The following is a 15,086-nucleotide window of genomic DNA, read 5'->3' on the forward strand; positions in this document are numbered from 1 at the left end:
CAGGGATGCTTCTCAAAGCCCCCAGTCTGGCTCCACCTCATTCTCGCCCCTCACGGTGGCCAATGGGAGCTTCTAGGCCACCCCAAAGCTTATAGATTCCACAATGCTGTTCTTCTCTAAGTACTGGCCAAATAAAAAAAAATGCAACCTCTAATGACCTCTCACCTAAAAACATAACTTCTCCTCTGTCTTCTCACCAGATCCCCGTTCCACTTGTTCAAAGCCCCCCTGTGTGGATAGGCCTCAATTTTACCTTGAAAGAAGGGTGTATGTGGAATTCCTTTTACTACTCTCTGTTCACCCAATTAGCTCTTTTCCCATTTTGGGAGTCCTGCTTGTTAGAGAAGCCTGTCCAACTGATCAAAGAACAGCTGAAACTTCTGTCTCCTCCTCAATTTGGATTTAGAAATCACAAAAGTTACCTTCACCACTCTTGATCTTCTCTCCATCCAGCTTGCCAAGAATCTTCAGAAGTCCTATCTTTGTTCCCACAAAGTATAATTGCTTTTTCTGGGCCTGATTTAAAGTCTTTGCCATCCATTCAGGTCTTCAGTTAATGCTACACTCCTTCAGCTCTCTGCCATATGCTGTAAACTCTAGGGAAAACTGACCTCCTGGGACTCTTGCAGATATTAGCAGCAAATGGAAAAATAAATATATATGCATACATGCGCACACACAAATGCATCTCAAACATTACCACGTATCCATGACCTACTGACAACCGTGGTAGCTAAGTTTCCTCTCTTCCTAGTATTAACCCATTCAAAGCCACCGACTCTAGCCTGAGTTTCTGTTATCAACTAAAACACCAGTTCCAACAAAAGGAATTGAACTTTCTGGGCTTGGGGGAGAAGCTTATAATACACACAACAAAGCCAGTAAATACAGAATGGCAGAAAGTGCGATCTGCAAACACGCCCATGCTCTGAACCACCAAGATACCTAATTAGGTAAATAGGAAAATCCAGAACGTTTCATATCATCAGTTTCAAAAATTACAAGAAACCAATTATCCCTCAGAGCTGTCATTAGTATATAGCATTTCTCTCGGAAACCCCAATTTTCCTTCCGGGCACAATTCAAAACAGAGGGAAAGGGAAAAAATCAATACTGGAAATGTCAGAGACTTTTCCGGCCAGTGCCTTATGGACGTCTCTCAGGGCTTCCGCAGATCACACAGCTTGTCTTCTCTGTGTGCAGACATGAGATAAGCACAGTTTTCCTACATGATTTCTCTTGGCCTCACCCGGGGTCATTTTCATTATTTCCCACTCAGGAAAGTGGGAAATGTGTTAAGACTCACAGAATGTAAAATAAGAACGTTCGCTTTCAAAAGCAGAGCCACAGAAAGGGCTGTACGAGTGGCAAGCTCGGAGGCGGGGGTCAGGGTGAGGAGACAGACTTGACTGCTGAATGCAGATGCCTGGGCATGGCCATCCGAGCCTCTGCAGTGCAGAGCCCAGCACCCAGGAAGCTCATCTTTCACCTTTCCCAACAGCCAGAGCCATGGTTTTGGTGACTTTCCTGTCCACTCCTGGGTTCCATTCCTCATCTGTCCTCAGGCCTGCCTTCTGCCCCTTTACTGGAGGAACACACTTTCTAGCATTCCTCCTGATTTTCCCTCCTGAAACGACATCTGACCGTCGAATGTGAAGGCTAAGCTCGCCTCTACAAGCCTTCCCTCTGGGACGTGCCTCCTTATATGGAGATTTCTTCTGTAAAATGAATGGTTTGAAACCAGCCCATTTTTAAGCAATACCTGGTAATGGGCTTTCCAAATCTGAGTCTCTCTTGAACCACCTGCATGACTAGGGCCAGAGCCAGGGCCACCTACGTGATTATTCTTTGCATACTATTTTTCTTATATCAATCCACTTTTTAAACACATAAATATGTTTAAAACCGAAACCATAGCAACATCATTTACACTAAGTGAAATGGAACTCAACGATCAACTCAATGCCAACAAAATAATGTTAAGAAATCCTAACTAGTCAGTGTCCCTAGCTGAAGACACTAAGTTCGAGGACTTCTCCTCCTTATTCAAACAAGAGAGATTACGAAGTCCTGAAGGAGGGGAGAGGACACCATGGTGCAACTCAAGATCCTCTCTAGCACAATCCCAAGGGTGAAAGGAAAATAAAAGAGGAGAGCAGTTTCTAACCGCAAGGCCTAATGTTATTTAATGTCATTGCACGCATCACCTAAAATCATTTCAGTGATCTGTGGCAGAAAATCCCTCCCTCTCTCCCAAGAAGGTTTACTGAGTATCTACTATATTCCAGGAACTTTGCAGGGAGTGGAGAACCGAGAGGGGGGGGGGGGAGGGAGAGGCAAGCAAGGCAAGCAAGGCAAGCAAGGAAAGCAAGGAAAGCAAGCAAGCAAGCAAGCAAGCAAGAAAAAAGCTGTGTGCCCACATGACACTTAAAATCTATTAAAAAACAACAACAACAACAACTGTATCTAGGAGAGCCTTGTTTCCAGATCAGCACCTTAAATAAACTTCGATTTAAAACTGTGAAAACCAGTCCTCGCCCCCACCCCTGGCAAGAGACTCTATTCCCATAGCAGCTTCTCTGATTAGGTTCCCGATAGGAAATGACAAGTGGTTATTAGTTTTTAAGCATCTGGCATGCTTTGTAAGCAGTATTAACCGCCCCCAAAAACCTCAGGGCTTCCCAGATAAACAAGTCCCCACCCAAACACCCTTTCCTATCCGCCCTAGGGGTAACCCCCAGCGCCAAAAGACAAACGACATTTAAAACCTGATTGAAACCACACCAAACCATGGAGCTTTTAAATGTCAAGGAGGATGGCAATTCAACTCAGCAGGTTTCTCCAGGACTGACTGAAAAACCACTTCTCTGTAGTTAGATTTTTAAAAAATCAATCAGTAGAGACGGCAAGAGAAGAGAATGAGGCCAAGACTGACCTTTGAGTCAAGGGCAACTGAAATGATTCACATTTGTGACTAATTATCTCTCTCTTAATCTTTATGTTTGTCCCTCCCTGAACAGGAGCTGTCTTCCAAGCAGCTGAGACATATGACCGGATTGAATTCCAGGCTTCTGTTGGGTCTTGGTTTGTCCAGATTTAGAGGAGTTGTCCGTGTGTGTGTGTGTGTGTGTGTGTTTAAACTGCCATGTCATTCTTTTAAAGTGCATGTAAAAGTTTAAGCTTCCTGAATCTCATAAAGAAAAATTATAAAAGGATGCCCGTACTGTTTCAAAACCTAAAATCTCTTTAAACTGTCTTAAAAGCATGCTCTATTTGGATACAGAATAATATTGCTAACCTGAAACCAAGATGTTATGCATTGTATGCTACTTTTCCATTAAAAGAGATGGATTACACCTTAGAATAACACATAGGCACTTATATAAATTTAGTAAGCACTTATTACTGTCTTACTCTCTCTGCTAGTCACTGAGCACTTTTTATAAATAACTTATTTAGTCTTCACGACAACTCTATAAGGTTTGGTCCTATTACTGTTGTTTCACAGAAAAGGAAATACAGAGAGGTAAAGCAACTTGCTCAAGGTCACACAGCTAGTAAGTGGCTATGCTGGGCACTGAACCCAAGCACTCTGCCTCTAAAGGCTGTGATCTTGACCACTACCCTATACTGCCCCCCTACACACTATGTACAGAGGGCTTCACATGTGTTATTTCACATAAAGCATATAATCTTTTAAGATAAGTTGTATGTTTAGTTGCATTTTACAGATGAGGAAACCGAGGCACAGGGAGGTGAAACAGCTTGCCCACTCAGCAAATGAATGAGAAGTGGGGATTCTGACTTCACTAAAGTGCTGTCCAGTCAGTTACTCCTTGTCACCCAACACTCCCCATTCCCTCTCTACCATATGACTTTGGATAGAGTCATGAAAACAGCTTGTGTCTGTGAATGAGAAACTATCCTCTGATTGGTCCTGGAACCTTAAACTCACTAGCTTTACACTAGCTTTATAGACAGGGGAGAAGTCTGACTGATCCAGACAGTGGATCCAGATGTGGTATGATTCAGGGTCCCCTGGGGGATCCCCACGGTCAAAACTATTTTCTCGGTAATACTAAGCTATCTGTTTTTTTCCCTTGCATTATCCACGTGTTTACAGTGGAGTTTCCCCAAAACTACATGACATGCAATATCATTACAAGTTGAAAGTGAAGCAGGTATAAGAATCCAACTGTCTTCTATGAAGCCAGACAATGCAGACATCTCCTGACTATTTTATTCTGAGAGTTATTTTTCATAAAAATGTAATTAGCACTAATATGTAATAGGCTTATTACTTAAATTAAGACATATTTTAAAGCTCTTCAGGTTTAATTTCTATAATGGTAAAGACAGACATAAGACAAATAATGGAACCATCCTTACTATTCTTTATTTTGATCCAGACAAGGATCAAAATATTTTATGAGTGTAAAGGGGTCCTGAGACCAAAATGCCTGAGAACTGCTGCATGGGACTGGGATCTCCATTAACTGCCGGGACACTCAGGCCTGGTACTCCTCTGCAATGCACAGCACACAGCAGGGACTAGGGATATGTAATTTTGGCTGTTGAAAGAATGTCCAATTGTACAGTACTGGCCACCCCCTTTAGGTCCATGCCCCCACATGCATGATAATGACGGATGCTCATATCCACACAGCTTACCTGAAAATAGTCTGTAATGAATGATCCAAGTTCACTCTTCAACAGCCGCCTGGGGAGAAGGGAGAAGAGAAACACCGTCAAGCGGCCCTTGATGGTACAGCTCATGGTGACAATGTGCTCACCAGTGGCATGGAGTGGGACCAGGCCTGAGAAGTTGGGGACACTTTCTTAGGTCCTGGTCCCCCTGCCCCCATTGTTATCATGGAATTGCAGCAACGGAAATCCTAGAAGATGTGTTCCTCAGTTCACTCTGAGAAAGTAGCACTGTGAAGAGGGCAGCCAGCCACAGGAAATCCTAATTCTAGCAGAGCTGCTAAGGGCAGGCCAGGGCACCAGGTTTATATGAAGCAAAAAGAAGAAGAGAAAGACCATCATTTTGCACTCCTCCACATTTGCAGAGCACTTTATAGTTTAAAACACATTTTTCATACATTCTTCAACCAAGGATTATAAAGTGTATGTTGGGGGGGGTAGGAGTAATTATTATTCTTCCTGTACAGATTTAAAAAATTATGCCTCAGAGAGTTCCCCAAAACAAGTCAGTGGCAGAGCCAAGATTTGAACCCAGACTTTTTGCAAAATCAACATCTTTTCCCATAACTCCACCCTGTCTCTCCTCTAAATCCAGAACCCCTCCCCCAACCCTGACTTAACATTCAACTTGGTACCATGGTTTGGGTGGTCTTATAACCCATGCCCAATGGACTGAAGCAGTCTTTAAGGTGGACCACAGCAGGGAGAACAGAGAGATTTTATTTATCCAGCAATGAATATGTGTTGAGTGGCTCTTTATGTGTTACACGTCGTTCTAGCACCAGGAGTTCAAAGGTGAATAAGACAGACAAGGTCTCTGCTCTCTTCTTGGGGGCTGATGGATAGATAGCATGTTAATAAATACACTCACAAGATGATTTCAATGAATCTTAAGTGCTAATAAAATACAAATGGAAAATAGGGATATTGACGCCAGCTCTCCTCTGTGACAAATAATGGAACCACCCATACTATTCTTTATTTTGATCCAGACAAGGTAAGGGAACAAAAAAACAAGAATAACTTGCTCCCCAGATCCAGTGAGTTCCCTAGGGAGTAAACCCTTCATGATTTCAAATGGTTTTCTTTACTCATCCCATTGGCTATGGCTAATAAGGAGCAAATGCTCAAGTTTCTGACAACCCTTGCTGAGGATTCACTCCCCCAAAACATGTTCACTCATGTCACTGAAGGATAAACAGGAGGTTACAGCAAGATGTTGTTTTGTGCAGAGAAAACAGGCACAATAAAATTAAGACAAAAAAAGAGAGAACCACACGATTTGAATTTCTGTGCCAGAAAAAGCCCTGGAAAACCACAAACACACGTTGAACAAAGAAAATACCTTCCTTTTCCCATGACAGAAAATATGTCTCTCGTGGATGCTGCATTTTGAGGGCCAATTTAATGGCAGTCTCATGGAGGGCCACCCGGTCAACACAACCCAGGGGTTCTCCCAGATGTGGGCAGGTCTGATCCAAGAGAAGGAAGCCTTTGTCAAAAGCCACTGGACTAAGAGCAGGTTGGGCATCACTAGTCTTTGAGGCAGAGGCTAGATGTGTCTCTCAGACAGGAAGCAGCAACCTATGGGGCAGCCTAAAGTGGATGGAGGCTTTGAAACAGGAAGAGGTAAGAAGATTGCTTCTGACCACAGGAGGGAGAAACACCTTCTAACAAAGTCCTCGTGGTCCTTGGGAAGTCTCAACGCCATAGGTGAAGAAGCCAAGCTTTGCGCACAAGTGGAAAAACAAGTCCTAACAATAGGCTACTTAGGGCAGAGCTTCCCAAGGAGGTATCTTGGGTACTCATGATGCTGAGGGACTAACATGGTTCTGAGATCATGTAATATGCTGTGGAATTGGTGTCCCAAGGAACCCACAGTGGGAAAACACCGTGCTCATGAAGATGCCATGGGCAAGACTGAAAAAGAAAGAGGTCGGGGTTAAGGGGGCCTTCAAGATAAAAAACTATGGACATCCTCCTGGAGAGCAGCATGGAGGAGGGATCTATGCTGGTGTCGGAATTATGAGTTTGGGCTGGATATGATTGAACAAGTAAAGGTTGCCCCAGGCATCTCACAGTGGGATGCAGACAAGCATCCTGATGCTACCCAGTTGAGGAATCCAAGACATCTCCTCTCCTCCTATCAGGGAAGGCAGGAAGGGGCTTCACTCTACCGGGAGGGCGGAAGCCCAGGAGCCTTACATTGCAGCAAGCCACAGCCAAGGCCAGAATTCTGCAGAGGGTCCCAGGAAGAGAAGTCTAGGTAGAAATCAGCCTAACAGAGCAGAAGCTAAAGAGCAGACAATGCAACTTCCAAGACAAAGACTTAGCAGAAAGGACTCTGAAGCTAGAAGCAGCTATAACAGAGGTGATGAGATGGTAATGGGGAAGAATAAAGAAGTAGAACATGAAGAGGGGCCTTCCACCATGCTGATAGTGATAACTATTTCTTTACTGAGGAGGAACCAGACGTGATGTGGTCATCTGCTTTATATACTTTAAATATAATGGTCCATAGCCAGGTATAGTAGGAGAACCACACACTTGTTCTTTTATCAAATCTAGAATGCAAAGCCTTCTCCACTAGGTACTGTTCATAGACTTATCTGAACAGAAAAGACCTTACTGATCACTTAAGGCAAGATTCTATTGCTCTACGTGGGCAAGTCAGTAAGCTACACTGCCCTTATTCCTTATAAAATCCTGCCTTCTGTCTGGGCATGATAACATGGTTAGACAGCGTCACATGTCACGTATGTGCAGAGTTTTTCGTTGCAGCAAAATATAGAAATCAACATAAATATGCACCAATAAAGTGCTAATAAAAAGATTATGTTCATCCAGGCAATGGAATTCTATGCAACTATTTAAAAAAGGGAGTGAAAAAGTGCTCTAAATAATGACATGAAAGATTTAAGTCATAGTAAGCAAAGAAACAATGCAAGATACAGAACAGTGTGTACATACAACAGGCTATCTTATAAAATAGGAAGAAAAAAACAAGAATACATATTTTAGTTTATATAACATTAACACATTTGTTGGTTAATTCCACTCTTCCACTCTTATAACTTGCTGTTCAAGTCTGTATTACTATATGAATGGGTTTCCCCATAGGCCCTTAGAATTGAAATATATAGCTCCTTGATTTTTAAACACAGAGAACACAAATACATTTTATTTATTTTTTAATTCATTAGCTGTTTTTTATTGAGACAGAGTCTTACTCTGTTGCCCAGGCTGGAGTGCAGTGGTGCCATCTCAGCTCACTGCAACCTCTGCCTCCTGGGCTCAAGCGATTCTTGTGCCTCAGCCTCCTGAGTAGCTGGGATAGCAGGCACCCAACACCGCTCCCAGCTAATTTTCGTACTTTTGGTAGAGATAGGGTTTCATCATGTTGGCCAGACTGACCTCGAACTCCTGACCTCAGGTGATCTGCCCACCTTGGCCTCCCAAAGTGCTGGGATTACAGGCATGAGCCACTGTGCCCGACCCACATATGCATTTTTTTTAATCATATGTAAAAAAGTACTGGGTTGTGTGTCCTCTTCTCCATGTCTACACGTAAAGCCTTGGAGAAGCTTGAAGTTGTTGCTGGAAATTACGTAGGGCAACACAACACTTTAGCCGATCCGATTCCCTGAAGTTTGGGGAAGATGCTGTCCTGCAGACACCACATCACCAGACCCCACTCCAGTCCACAGACCTTGTACAAAGTATCCACTATTATCAACTGTGTTTCCGTATGTATTTCTTATATATGCATAAAGAAACTCTGGAAGAATACCCAATAAGTTATTGTTACTAATACTTATCTCGAGGAAGAGAGAATGGAAAACTGGTTTCTGGGATACAGGGGTGGGAGACTCTACTGTATACCCTTGCTATATGTGTAAAATTTTTGAACCACGTCAATACAATCCTATTCAGAAACAAATTTTTAAGATCTTTAAGTTAATAACCACCACCAAGATTATCGCAGAATGGTCAGAAGCCCGAGAAAGAATCGCAGGAGTAAGTCCCTATCAAGGGCACATCAGGAAGCAGGGTGGGTACCAGCTAACAGAGAATCCCACAAGTCCTGGGAACCCACCAGTCCAGACCTGCCTCAAGCTGATAATCCAAGAATCCTTTTTCCCAGGATTATAGAGAGTGAAGAGATGAGGAAAGGGGGCCAGGAGTCCCCAGCAGTGCTGGCTAGGCCAGCCTGTGAGCAGACCGTGGCTGAGTCATGTTGCAAATCTACAATCCATGTCTATACTCTGTTTATTCTGCTTGCATTGGTTTATAAGCAAAGAATGTTTCTGAAGAAACCTCTATCTTGTCTCAGCTGAATTGAGAGAAGGGGATTTTCCACACCTCTGTTCCAACACACCATCTCCAGTGGAACTTGGCAGACACTTCCCCACTTAAAAGATACCTTCCCCCATCAAAAAAAGAAGGAACTCAGAGTGGAGACCCCATTAATTAATTATTTGACTCTTAACCATTTACTGAAAACAAAATGTTATGTGTTAGACATGGTGCTGGATGCCAGAAGAAAAGGATGAAACAGCTCAATGATTTCTCCTGTGCCCCACGAGAGAGTGATCTGGTCCACTCTTTTATAGGGCATAGGAGGTTCATCTTACCCAAAAGATGAGAATAAAAAATATCAAGGCATTAGATACCTAGGCCAAAATCACAATGGGACAATTCACCCTATAGCCTTACTCACGTTTACCAATTTAATTTGTAAAGGACAAGAAAGAAGAGAAAAGCTGGAGAGAGACAGCCAAATTAAAGAGGCTGTGGTTTGTGGTTCCCTAGATGCAGGAAAGATGAAAATCTTGATTCCTAACACCTAGGCCGTAAGCTCCTTGGAGGCTCAGGCCTAGAATCTGGCAGCCTCCCTTCCACTTTTCCCGCTCTATCCTAGGGTTGCTGCCCTGTCAACAGAAAAGCAATTACTTGTTAGAACAAACATCATCATAAGGAATAATAAACAAATTGCTCTTAGGATGGAACCCGGCATTTTTCTCCAATTAAAGTTTATTGAGCACTTACTGGGTGCTGGAAACCACTGTCAACAATGTAGGCGTTCCCACATTTAAGCCTAAAACAGAACTGTAAGCAGCAATAATAGCCTCACTTTTAATACACAAGGAAACTGTCCCGAGCAAGCACAGGCCAGAGATAGCATGTGTCTTCTTGTGACCAGGGAGCCCAGAGCTGCCTGGCTCTGCATCCTGGCAGCCACTTAGTAGCTGTTGTTAGCAATGACCTGGGAAAATTCACTGGTTCTTCATACTTCAGTTTCCTCACCTAGAATGTGGGGAGGATAAGGATACCTACTTCATAGGATTACTGTACAAGTAAAATGGGTTAATCCTCATCAAATTGCTAGAACGCTGCCTGGCCCATAGCAAGGCTTGGCAAGCATGAGCTGCTATGATTTCACCCAGGACTCTGAATCCCAGGGTCTTGAAAACTCCAGCCCACTGCTTCTCAGCATCTTCCTACAAGTACAGCCACACTAGCATTTCCTATGGCTGGGATTGAGGACCCAGGAGAAATTCATAAAGCGGGTAATATGTTAGGTAGGGCCAGACCAGCTGATGAAAGGATAAGAAGGTAGGAAGGTGGAGGCAGTTTTGGAGAAGAGAATTGCCGGGACGTGTAACTGACATGAAAGCAACCCCTCAGCCTCAGCAGCCCCCATATGCCATCTGTTTCACATATTGGACCTCCATGCCTGGTTTCATTTGAAAACAGAATTCTACTGCTACCAACCCCCACCACAAGCCACTAAGCTAGAAAAAGGGAAGCCGGGAACTGAGGGTAATGTGAAGGGGACACTTACATGGGGCCTGACCAAAATGAGAAACTGGGTGTGAAGTTCAGCCAGAAGCCAAAAGGAGGCATAATAGGGGGAAAAAATGGGGAAGCACTGACTGGTCTACATGATCTCACCCTTTCTCCCTCCCAGGCTGACCAGCTGAGGCACCACCCCAGTTGACAGGATTTCCTGTTATTACACAGACCTGCGATCTCACGCCTCACCGTCTTGTCAACTCAACTTCCCACTCCTGTGGGCTTAAAGGTAAAGGAGGCATTACTAAAAGCTGGAGTCAAGCTGGTGGAGAGGCACAGGGACAGCAGGATGGCAGCAGAGTAGGCAAGCGTGGAAGTGACAGAGGGAAATCACCTCGGACAGAGTCAGTCTGCCTTGCACACAGAGAAAGACCCAAGGTGGCGAAATCCCTCTCCTTGTCCCAACTCTCTTCCCACATGAGATTAAAGACCCAACTCTCTTCCCACATGAGGTTAAAGAGGATGAGGCAGCTTGCAAGAAGTGCTGCAGGTTAGCCAAGATGAGTTGGAATAACCATATCAGTAGTTAACATTTCTGTGCCATTTGGCAAGTAGGGGTTCCCTAGCCCTGCACCCTGGCCCTTTGGCGAGATCCGCCCAGACCACCTCAAGATCCAGGAACAGCAGAGGTCCTCCTCCAGAGTCCTGTGCCCAATGCTGTAGCCAGTCAGTGCCCATCCAGCCTGATTGCTGAATGTCCTGATATCACCCACCTCACTTCTGCGATAGGATATGTTTCAAGGAGACAGCTTCTCTTAAGTCGGAACAGACAGAAAGACTCCCTCCCCTTCTCTGGTCCATTCCATGGGAACCCATGGGAGGTGGTATCCTTGACTCAGGACATGGAGTACTCCCACCTTTTGGGTGTCTGCATCCTAGTGGGTGGCAATGGGAACAGTGAGAAACATGGGAGGAAACCGACAAAGAGCATTTATTGAACTCCTAGTTATGCGGCTCACTATGCTCAGCAGTCTGCACACAGAATCTCAAATTCTCCAACAGCCTCACAGGTAGGAGTGTATCCTCATTTTGCTGATGAGATTGATGCTCAGAGCTTTGCCAGGGGCATACACTGGTAGATCCCAACTCAAATGGAGGCCAACCTAACCAGGCAGTGGTACCCCCCATGCCACAGGGGCAGGCAGGCAAGGAAGGGGGGCAAGTGAGTGTATACTGTAAAGTCCAAGAAAGTCCCTCTAAAGCCAGCAGCCAGGCCTCAGCTCCCCTGACAAGCTCCATGCCAGACCACGAGTCCAGTGCCCAGATCTGACCTTTCCAGAGAGGCTGGAAACCTGGAGTTTTAGGTGAGATGTCCAGATTTCTAAACAACTTTTAGGCCAAACACCACATGCGCCGACCCCATGGGTTTCCAATCTGCCATTTCTAACAACCCTTCTTAACCTGAAAACCAAGTCTGTTTCTCAGCCACAGCAGATACAAGGTAGGAACACATCATCAGGCAGAGTCACTCAGACCAAGAAGAGACCTCATCTTAATCCCTCCAAAACTAGGCTTCTCAGAAGGTCAATGCCCCCCTCATGATCTATTCATGAACCTTTGCCCAGGTACATCAAGCCCAAATCTGGATAATGCCAGCTCTGTGTGGCTCTTGCAGCCCACTTACTAAGGGTTTAAGGACATGGGAGACTTCGGTTCAAATCCCAGCTCAGGCTCTTACTGGCTACATGACTCCGGGCGAGTTATTTCACCTCTCTGTATCTGTACTTCCTCCTTGTAAAACAGGGATACGGTATCTATCTCACAGGGTGTGGGGAGTTTTAAAAGAGTTGACATATATGAAGCACTTGGAGCCTGGCACATACTAAACGCTAAGCAAGTGTCTGCGGTTATCATTACCTCGTGGCATCAGGCCAGGGACTGGTCTATGATATCAGCCTGTGAGCTGGATCCAGGCTCACCTTCCTCACGTCCCCTCCCAGCTCTCCCCACCACTGTGGGTCCCCCTCTCCTACAGTCAACAGACTCTGTTAAAGAGATGGAAAAATTGGAGGTGGATTTCCCTTTGGGTTTCCGGCAACCAACTGACTCAGAAGGAAGATATTTCAACTCAGACCTGTCAGAGATCAAACACAATTCTTGGAACCTCCTCTTTCCTTGAAAATCTCTGGGGTTTTCTTCACACCACCTCCTCCCTCCCAACAAGAACAGAAGCAGGGTGGTTGGAGAGAGAAGGAAAATGTGCGTTTCCTGTCTCAGGCCGGCTGCAGATAACTCATCTCTGGTTTCCGGAAACCTCACCTCTGAGCATTTATTTCTGCAGAGAAAAAGTCCTCCCAGGGAGTTTGAGGAGGCGGGAGGGCATGGAGTGAGTGGCGGTGGCAAGAATGTTAGATGCTCAACTGCCCTTTCTGCCTGCTCCCGCTTCCGATTTCAACTTGGGTATCACTTTCTCCTAGGTCTAATTATGTGCCCATCCTCCACAGGCTCCCAGCACTCCAGATTCCACCTTCACCCCTCTAAAAGCATTGCCTGAGAACTACCTGCCCAGTTCCTCTCTCATTCTGCTGTAAGAGCTCCAAGACACAAACCACCTACTCAATGGCCACCCCAGAATACAGCCCAGTACTCCACATTTATTCAATAAAAGAATCAATGAATCAATGGCCCCTCCTTCGACACACACACCCCAATACTCAAAGACTGAATAAGAACTTATAAGAACATTGGCAAGCAGGTTCTTCAAAGAACCAGCAAACATCAATCTTGCTTTTTTTTCACACTTTTCTAATTCTTCTCGGTCGCATAAAATCAGTGGGAGAGTTGGCAGAAAAGACTGTTTAGGGGGAGTGCACTCCTCTCTAAAGTCAGCTTAGCTGCCCTCGTTCCTGGAAGGGCTCATGAAACCCAAACCTCTAACCCAGACTTGTCCCTGCTGCCAAAACGCAGCCACATCAGGGGTGAGGGTGGAGAGGGGTGTTAAAAGCCGCACTAATACCCCACAGAGAATTCAAAACAAGAAGATTCCCAGAATCAGCCCGGACTCCAGCAGATGGAAATTTAGGGAAGCCAGAATTGTTGATTGTGATGCCTGGGGATTTAGCCAGAATACATCTATTCTGAAAGGTCATTGTCTTACCTTGAGAGAGATTACAACGTGCAAGCTATGCCTCCTAAGGCAGTTTCAATAGGAAATATTCTGATTTATGGTTTTCATATCAACAGACCGTGTGCCCTGACTTTTACACAGGGCAACACTGGCCACTGTATTGAGGTGAAACATTTCTGTCGGATTTTTTTTTTTTTTTTTGAGACAAAGTCTCACTCTGTCCCCCCCACGCTGGAGTGCAGTGTGGTATGATCTTGGCTCACTGCAACCTCTGTCTCCCAGGTTCAAGCAATTCTCCTGCCTCAGCCTCCCAAAAATAGCTGGCTGGGATTACAGGCACACACCACCATACCTGGCTAATTTAGTAGAGACAGGGTTTTGCCATGTTGGCCAGGCTGGTCTCGAACTCCTGAGGTGATCCACCCGCCTCGGCCTCTCAAAGTTCTGGGACTACAGGGTGAACCGCCACACCTGGCCTGACAGATGTATCCTGTTGTTGTTGTTGTTATGGAGTCTCGCTCTGTCGCCCAGGCTGGAGTGCAGTGGCGCAATCTCTACCTCCTGGGTTCACGTCATTCTCCTGCCTCAGCCTCCTGAGTAGCTGGGACTACAGGTGCCTACCACCATGCCCAGCTAATTTTTTAATATATATTTTTAGTAGAGACAGGGTTTCACCGTGTTAGCCAGGATGGTCTCCATCTCCTGACCTTGTGATCTGCCCGCCTTGGCCTCCCAAAGTGCTGTGATTACAGGCGTGAGCTACCACACCCAGCTGGATTTATTCTTACAGTGTGGAGACACCTGCCTTTGGATCCAATACTGTGTTTTAGAACTTGACCTTCCTCAGTCCCAAGTTCTTCCTCATAGTTACTTCAAAGTCTATGTGCTAACATTTAAAATAGAGTCTATTTTCAAAGACATGTCTTAAATGGAAAGACCACTTATAATAATGACTGCATTACAAGACCCAGCTACATAAAACATCTTCCTTCCTAGTCATCCTTTGCATTGGCTGCTATTTAAACAAATTTGTATTTTCCAGGTACATACTAACTCCACAGATAGAAAGTGGCCAGGGTGGCTGGGATGAGTGACCCAAAGAACGTGATTTAGGCTTTGACCCCAGACTTGGATACTCCATCAAAAGTTTATTACCATTTGGCTTGAGTAGAATGGAGAACTGAGAAAGTCATTTCCTCTTGTTCTTTTCTCTGTGGAAAGGAGAAACAGCTGGCTCTCCTTGTAAGAACTTAGCCTCACCCAAACTTCAACTCCAGGCACCACTCTGAGGATTCTGTCCCAGACTCTCTAGTTCAAAGTGAGTTCACCTCATCCAAACTGCTCGAGAAGTTTTTTCTGAGACAGGATCTTGCTCTGTTGCCCAGGTTGGAGTGCAATGTGCATCGTCATGCCCAGTTTTTAATTTTATTTGTATTTTTTTGTAGAAACTGGGGTTTCA

The 15,086-nt window shown here is 44.9% G+C and overlaps 1 protein-coding gene across 15 annotated transcripts in view; it reads right to left on the reverse strand.

The window, feature by feature from the left end:
- Positions 1-15,086, reverse strand: part of PRR5L (proline rich 5 like) — a 175,160-nt gene that overhangs the window by 47,466 nt on the left and 112,608 nt on the right. For 10 of the 15 annotated variants that reach the window (XM_015114477.3, XM_077961073.1, XM_015114478.3 and 7 more), the window contains 1 exon segment: positions 4,672-4,720. The exons of the other annotated variants lie outside the window; for them this stretch is intronic. In XM_015114477.3, coding sequence (XP_014969963.2) covers positions 4,672-4,720 — 49 coding nt within the window. 15 annotated transcript variants of the gene reach the window in all.

The sequence above is a fragment of the Macaca mulatta genome, chromosome 14 (genome assembly GCF_049350105.2).
Source record: "Macaca mulatta isolate MMU2019108-1 chromosome 14, T2T-MMU8v2.0, whole genome shotgun sequence".
NCBI classification, from domain to species: Eukaryota; Metazoa; Chordata; class Mammalia; order Primates; family Cercopithecidae; genus Macaca; species Macaca mulatta.